The 8,219-nt window shown below is 39.9% G+C and overlaps 1 protein-coding gene across 1 annotated transcript in view; it reads left to right on the top strand.

Moving 5' to 3' along the window:
• The first annotated feature begins 763 nt into the window (after positions 1–763).
• The window catches only part of PPEF1 (protein phosphatase with EF-hand domain 1), a 34,933-nt gene continuing 27,477 nt past the window's right edge, over positions 764–8,219 (top strand). Inside the window, exons 1-3 of the mRNA XM_057386797.1 lie at positions 764–2,957; positions 5,992–6,119; positions 6,909–6,960. Coding sequence (XP_057242780.1) covers positions 2,894–2,957; positions 5,992–6,119; positions 6,909–6,960 — 244 coding nt within the window. The 5' untranslated portion in view covers positions 764–2,893. The remainder of the gene's footprint in view (positions 2,958–5,991; positions 6,120–6,908; positions 6,961–8,219) is intronic.

The following is an 8,219-nucleotide window of genomic DNA, read 5'->3' as shown; positions in this document are numbered from 1 at the left end:
AAAGCACCTGCCATCTGATTTTATTAAAAGTCAGCTATAAATCTTYACAGGATTTCACTTTTTCTTGAGGCAGCCTGGTTTTCATGTGACTGACAAACAAGAGGCATGACTGATTTGGGGCAGCACCTATTACATCCAGACCTAACGATGCTGAGCCATAATCTCTGTAAATCAGCTTGGGTTCTGAWTCCCAAATTTCTGAGCACTTGCTGTGTGTAACCTTCAGAGATTTCTGTTCAGGAAAGAGCAGCATGTGTCACTCTGGCTTAGATGCACATCTTTTGGCATGATTGCAAAGACATTTTATGTTGTTTCAGTGGATGGGTTGTGCTTCCAGTGCCTGTCCATCACAAAGTTGGCTTTTTTGCTAAACTGAGAGAAATCTAGCAATTTCTTGAAGTTATGTATAAAAGTGGAGCAGATCACTGTCTTGTAGAAATTGAATGCCTGCTTTTTAGTCAGCATGACAGATTTTCTGTTAAAGGTAAATCAGTGGTGTGACATCCCGAATATTGACAGTGTTTTATTTCAAGTCCTCACCCAGCTACCTTGTGTCTTTTGCAATACCTTGGTAAAAGATGAGCTTTCCATTTCATCAGCCAACATTTGGGGGGAATTTTGTAATGGCAAATGATTCCCCACCAGACACTGCTGCACTGCACAGTAAGTAGCTCACAGAAATTGCTCTCCTGAAGTCTGGGATGCAGGTTGGAGCAAGGATGGCTCTGTAGCCACGTGAGAAGCTGCCATGAAAAGATGAATGTTCCCTATGTCCATTTTGGAATGCAGTTATTTGGGACTGAAGGTGATGAGTATTCCCCTGGACTAGCTCTTCGATGGCCATATTTGCCCTTTTTAAGTGGTTTAATGGTAGGGTATATCTGTGCAAGTTTTGCTCCAAGCTTTGAGTATATGTTTGAGCCTTCATTTACTGCTGTCACAAGAAAATTTCTGTGCCTATGCCTCTTTCATTTCTTTTCTCAAGGTGGTCCTAGAGTCTGTGAGTTTAGAGGACTGTAGAGGAGACTGTGATGATTGGGAGGAAGCTGAAGTCATTGAAAGCAGAATATGATCATGATTCAGCCCCCATTTCTTGGGTCAGCCCTGGCAGGTGTGATGGATCTGTTTGGGGCTCCCATTGCCCTGTTGCTGACCTGCCTTTTAATCAAGAGTCTCACTGCAGTAGAACTTGGATTGGAAGGTCTTTTTTGCTCTTAGTCCCAGKCTTCAGATCACAATTCAGGTTGTGGCTGGCTTGTTTGAGATGGAGTAATGAAGGCTTGAGATTCTCATAAGGGGAAAGTGGGGAGATGGTATCCAGGAGAGCAAGAATTGTTTGGAGAGAAGATAAATTTGAGCTATTAGTAATATCAGTGCTATATTTGATGCTGCCAAAGCCATTGATTGGCTCAAAATTAATGTAAGAGTGCTTTTTTTTTTGGATTTCATGGTAATTCCTTCAGAGTGAAGTGAAGCAGTCCATTGTGTGGAAAAAAATTTCCTTCCTGAAATAATTACAGACTTGTAAGGAGTCAGACACAGCTCAAGTGTAGGACCACCCTTGTGGGACCCTGAAAAATAGCCCCAGAATTACAAAGAGCTGTGTGATATTAGCATGACATGGCATGACAGGATATCTTACATAATAATAAATGTAGAAAACTGCAYATATAGTCTCACAACTATAAATGTTTTCTAATTATTGAAATAAAAAACTACCTAGTTATGCATTTATGGGTTTTTTGGTATCCTTTTATTTTGATTTGTGCTACTAAAACCAAAGGAAACTAGTAGCTAAGCATTCATTTTATGTTGATTAATTTCTTCTTTGTTTTAAAACTCAAGTTAAAAGAAAAGGAATATCAATGAAACATAACAACAAATGAAATCATTTCGATGTCAGACACATCCTTGGAGACAGGGAGAGAGAGGGGTCAGCGTGATTATGTAAGAAATCTTTAGTTAAGACAAAGTTCAGTATCTAAGAGCATCAGTGAATTCTTCTTGCTTAGAAATTGATCCATTTTGTATCTCAGAGGAATTGGATTCATTTGAACTTGTTGATTAGAGAGTGTGTTGCATTAGCAAATGACACTATTTAGTGAAGAACTGAACAAGTGCCAGGAGAAAAACCTGARAGACTTCACTTCAAAATGTATTTTTTTTCATTTATTTAATGAAACAAAATCTTTTCCTTGGATTTTTTCAGTAGAAATTCAACAGAAAATTAGATGCTTTATTCAAACTAAATCTGATAAGGAAGTGATTTGCTATGGTACTGTCTCTTCTGGTAAATTTGCTGGTGGTGACACTGAGGGATAAATKGATAAATAGGTTGGTAAGGCAACTTTTCAAATCAGTGGAGTGTTAGGAGCGTTGAGGTTTTTTAGTAGCACTATCAGAGGTAATTAAAAAACTTTAAAATTCTGCAGTTCCAATTTTCAAATCAGAAGAATGAAGAGCAATGTGTCTCTGTAATCCCTCATCCCTCGTAGTCAGGCTTTAAATAGCTGTTCTTCAGATTAAGAAATCAATGCTGCACATTAACTTTAAGCTAACATGTATGGAACGAACTGTAATAATTACTGAGTTAATCTCTCTTGACTGCAAGATGATAATAATCAGATGTGAAAAAGAAACTTAATGTGGTGCAGTTTGTGTAGGATACGCTGTACAAGAATTTGTTATATGCTGTAGTACTTCAGATTCTGTGTTGTCAAAACCTTTTTTTTTCTCCTTGTCCCTCCTTCCCAATCTCATCCTTATTAGGAGTACTATGAAGAGCCAGGAATCCAAAGGAGTGTTCCCTCATCACTGAAGGAACAACACAGGAAATGTGGACAATGCTGACAGCTGAGAGAAACATGATTCCCATCAGCAGAAAATAAAACGGATGGGCAACATCCCTGCAACAATGGGCTGCAGCAGTTCTGTCCCTGACAGGAGGTCAGAGAATGGTGAGTGCTGCCTTTGAATTCAGGGCAAGTGCTTGTTCTCTCTCTAACACCACAAGAGGATTTTAAGGTAACATTTCTCCCCAGTACTATTGTCAAAATTATTTTCTAATTATTTTCTTTTTAAAAGAGCACATAGCTTTTAGATGCTGGCTGAAGCCACAGAAAGGCTTTAGACCACATCTRGCATCATCAGGTTGGATTGTAGAACATTCACAGTATCTGGGACAGAAGCTAAATTTCAGAGGTGTCTGTGCTCACTCTGTCAGTGGCAAAGCTAAGGGATAAGGTATTGAGTGGACCTTTTACAGCTTTCCACACCCCAGGATTCCTGGACAAACTGCCCCAATTTCCCTGCTCTTGGGAGACCCCARTTATGAAACAAGTATAATAAAGCAGAGTTATTACAATGACTTCAAAATCAGYTTTCTGACCTACCAAGTGCCCAGCCTGGCATTCTCCCTGACARTTACTGAGGATATCAGCTGAAAGTCTCCACAGGAGCTGGTTAGATGTTCAAGTAAACTAATGGATCATTTCCCTGCTTTTAATCATACCCCACCTTGATATGAAGGCAGTCTTTGCACAGRCAGGYGGGTTTCAGGATTGACTCAGACCTYTGTTCAGACCCTTTGTTATTCTTTMASCRTTTTTCATTAAAGCACAAGYTWTTGGTCAGCAGAGAGCCATGTTACATGGTACTGTGCATGTCTTAGGACATGATTATGCTGAGCAGTCATGGTTGRAAAGGGAGGCTCGCTTTGGCTACCAAGCCAGGACACAAAGCACAGGAAATTGGTGCCTGAAAAGCAGGAGCACTACAGGGATCCATGCTGACTGGTTTGAGAGCAGCCCTCAGCTTTGTGTGTGCTACTGCMTAACAGCATCAGTGCCACATCACACAGTGACAGTGGAATGGAAAGATCTGGATCTGAGCCCTCCCTGTGACTGGAGGCAGCTTTTCCTCCCTGGGTTTGTGTGCTGTGCCTACCTGTGCCTTGCTAGACCTGGGGGATGTGTTGGGAATATTTCTGAGTGTGTAAAAGCTAGGAGTGGGCATGAGGAGCTGTACTCTCAAYCTACAACCATCAACACACATTGATGTAGGGCATTAGCCAAAGCTGGTTTATAATTTTGGGTACTTGCTGGACTCTTCTGGAGTTGCTSAATGGTTTCTTTCTGCCCTTCAGCCGTAGTCAAGTGATGCTGAACCATCACTCTATCTGCAGCCTGAGGCTGTACATTCCTCTAATGCATTAATAACATGAATTTAACAGATACTTTTGGTCTAGAGACCTTCTGCAACTGATAACAATTCCTTTCACAGATGCAGTTCACCCTAGTGTGAAAATCATGTTCTGRTCCAGTCCTGAGAATAACAGTGCTGTAATAAGTACAATAAAAAAAAAAGAAAAAGAAAGACAGGAAATATTCTGTTAGATTTGCAACATTAACCCCAGTGATTGATATGTATCTGTTTTATGTGATAGTAGTGGAACTGTGCCATGTTAAGTGCTCAGGACCATTAAGCAACTCAGGGGGGCTTTAATGGGAAGTTTAATGGCTCTGATGCTGGAAATCAGTTTCTGTGCTGGTGACTGCTTTGCCCCTTAGGTAGTCTTCYAAACAGAAATGTTGGTGAAAGCCTCACTGTGATGTGTCAGGCTTTCAGGTCTGTAGTTGTAGAGACTTCCAGAAAGGACAGACAATAAGAGAGATCTCAGTATTTCTGTAGGATCTTAAGGATGTGCTTAGTCATATGAGATGGATGCAATATCTACAGGAGGAGTCTTTATGGATTTTGGTCTTGTCTAGACTAGAAAATRTTACCACTTYAACTATACTGTGTACTCATTAATGRTAAAATAAGCAAACWACATGTTGTTAYRGCATCTGTAAGCATTTTATGAGAAGGCTTCCTTAATGTTATACATCTGTTAATAGAATCACTTTCCTATTAAYGTTTGTCTTTACCTGCATAACTATCAGTTTAAGAAAAAAAATCATTCTCACTCAGGGTTCCACTCATCCTAATATAAAACTTCCTGGTATTTGTGATCCATTGCAATAATTGGCTAGTGTAAACTGTTSTCCCTGTAGTACAGAACTTTTCTTTTCTGTCCTTGCAGTGCAGGACAGTGCCACCCCAGGACCTCTTTTTGCCACCAGATGTTGCTCTGCCTAAGGAACTTTTATCTGAGCAGTTAAAGGAATGTGATCTCTTTGTGACATGAATGAGGCCTGTAGGCAGCAGGATCTTTCCTCCAGGCTCCAGTCTTGATGTCTGTCCTTCAGTGAAGTTTCCAGCAGTTTCCACACTGAGACAATGGCAGACACAACTTTTTAAAATGCTGAGAGGAATGCATATTTAGCACACAGTCAGAAATACTCTTCTGGCATATTCAATTGAATTTTTGGGGAAAGTGTTCTTTTGTTAACCAAGCTAGCCAAARATACACSTGATTGCCTTTTGGCTTGTCTACTYAAGCAACATATTCTGCCCTTCAATACCATTTCCTAACCTTTTACCCCAGGATTTGAATTTTGCTGATGGAGCTCTGCAGGCAAAACCTTTCTGGTAGAAGAGGCTGTTGCAAATAGTGTCATTACATGGTTGTTCATGTTGCAGCTAGCAAAATCAGAGCTTTTTCCAGCAGCTTGAAAAAGAAATACATTCTGTTGATAGGCTGAACTGTTCTTCCTTTCCTCACCTTCCCAAAACCCATATAGTGCCCATCAACTGAACATGACTGACTTCTTACATGGGTACTGTCTTCAAGACAATTAAATGGGGAAGRTTTCTACCAACTTAGGCCTGAGCAAGTCAGCTAGCTGGGGATCTGTGTCTGCAGACAGAAACAGTACAGGCATCACATATTTTTTTCAGTCTCACTTCTACTGTGTTTCATCTTATTGTTGACTGTGCAGAATGGACTGAACTTCTCATCTGACTGCAAAATCCTGCAAAGCACCACGCATATTTTCCTAGCAGATTAGCCTGCATCCACGTGTACTCTCCTGCTTTCTGTTTTGGCAGTGATTAGAGCTGCAATCCTCATCCAGAAGTGGTACCGCTTTACCATGGCCCGGCTGGAGATGAGGCGCCGCTATTCTCTCAGTATATTCCAGTCCATCGAATATGCTGATGAGCAGGATCAGCTACAGGTTAGCAATCTTCCATTCTTCCTGTAAAAGCAGTTATGTTATCCCCAGGATGGTGGTTGCACAAACAAAATGGTCATGTAGTTGTTTCTTCCCACAAAGCTGGGTCCTGAYAAATAAAACCACTTTTTATGGCATGTGAACTAAGTTATGTGTATTCCTCCACAGACACTCAGCTGTATGTAACCACATAGCAACAGGACACTATTTTGCTGTACAGCATATCAGATTACAGGTTCTGGTATAGCAGCTCTGTTAGTCTGGGATTAAAGGTCATTTGCAGTTCACTGTAGGTGTCCTAACTGTCTGTGAGACAATATGTGTGTAACAGAGATATCAGTGTCTCAGTGTCAGTCTGGGCTTCCTTTAGGGTCAATACAGGAAATTTGGAACTTGGAGGCCTTTGTGTTCCTCCTAGCATCTGTGTCTAAAGTCAGTTCAGTGCATTGGAACAGTTCTTTGTATTGACTGTGAAGGAAGTCTAGGCAAATAGTCTGGGTGATGGGCAAGAAGAATTACACCCAAAAATGTCAGCAGCTCTGAAACAGCCCTGAAATATTTTATGTATTCATACAGTATCATTTTTGAATTCATAGCAAAGAAGGAAAGGGAGCTATTTTTGTAATGGGACACAAATGGTGTCATTCTTGCAGACTGATACTGTGGGAATATACAGCAGTGACTCAGATTCCCCTAAACGGAAACTGCAAGTATTTGTGTAAGAAAGATGCTAATGCTTGTTGTGTCACCTAAACTGATCAGTCTGTTTGTTCTTTTCTTTTTCATACTCAGCTATCCAACTTTTTTACGTTCATGCTGGATCACTGTACTCATCCTGATTCAGGTAAGGATAAAAATAAAAGTAATGTGGAGATTCTATTTGAAAAACCTGACGTGAGGAAAGTTTCTTTTCAATGTGGTGTTTACAGCCTATGGCATGTGCTGGGGTTGAGGTTTGATGTCCCAAATCCTGTAATATGAATTGGATCCTCTAAGTGTTGACACTGCTCACTATTTACTCAGTCAGGAACTCAGAACAGGTGCCTGTTGTCCTTACGAGAATATTCAGAGGGCTCAGAGTGCTTTCTTTATGTTACTGCCCTTCCTACAGACTCCAATTTTCACAGCTTTCTATGCATGTTTTCTTAAACTATGAGATGTGATTATTCAGAAAGATGGTGTTCTGTTGGTTTAAGGCAGGTATAATCAAAGAAGTGGCTTTTTTTTTTTATCCTTCCCCAGTAGTTCTGAACCACTTTTTAATTTAATTTGTTCTAGGTTTCACTACAACATGTATCAGTATGTGAATGATAAAAAATGAAATAAATTGGCACTGCTGGAGATAAATCTTCAGAAAACATGTCAATTTAGCATCAGTTATTCAAGGAATAACCTTTAATTTTTGAAGTATTTTGGGATCCTTGGACATAACTTAGTTTTGAGGTCAAGCTCAATAGAAGGACAGACTGAAAGTGATTCCTAAGTCCAGAAAACAAACATGACTTCCCYGAACAAATTCAGAATAGATCTAATCCCAGCAGAGTTAAAAATGAGGCTGTCCCCTTCTTATTGCATTGCAAGAGGATGCCCTTTCTCTTTCATCTGCTCTAGCCACAGGTTATTCCAATTAAAATTTGCACAAGATACTTTGATAGCTGGAAAAAACCACCATCAAAACCTTAAGTGGTTCAGTGTTCTAATGACAACCGGTAAAAATGGCAATTTTTCTMTCTTAAATACTTTAGAGTGCCTAATGCTCTCTGTGTTCTGCAGAAAAATAAATTACATTTGAGCCTTGTGCCAAAGTCAAGGCAGATGATACAACATTCCTTCCTTTGATTTCTTTTTCCCCATTACTGCCTCATTCTTTGATAAAAGTCTGCCTCAGTCATTTAACTTCCTGGGAAGGAACTGGCAAACTTAAAATCAGATACTGCTCACTCCAKCTACTTCTTCATGCTGATAGTGCACCCCTGTTCAGCTTTTCCATCCGAATGGGAAAGAAAATAGTAGTGCTMGGTCTAAGATTTGGAAAAATATTGTTAATCTCTATTTTCATTATAATATTAAAATGGAATTTTACAGCTGCTCATTGTAGATATG

The sequence above is a fragment of the Malurus melanocephalus genome, unplaced genomic scaffold (genome assembly GCF_030028575.1).
Source record: "Malurus melanocephalus ecotype Western Australia unplaced genomic scaffold, MMel_1.1 scaffold_1060, whole genome shotgun sequence".
NCBI lineage: Eukaryota > Metazoa > Chordata > Aves > Passeriformes > Maluridae > Malurus > Malurus melanocephalus.
The sequence above is the reverse complement of the archived record's forward strand: the minus strand, read 5'-3'. Positions and strand labels throughout refer to the sequence as shown.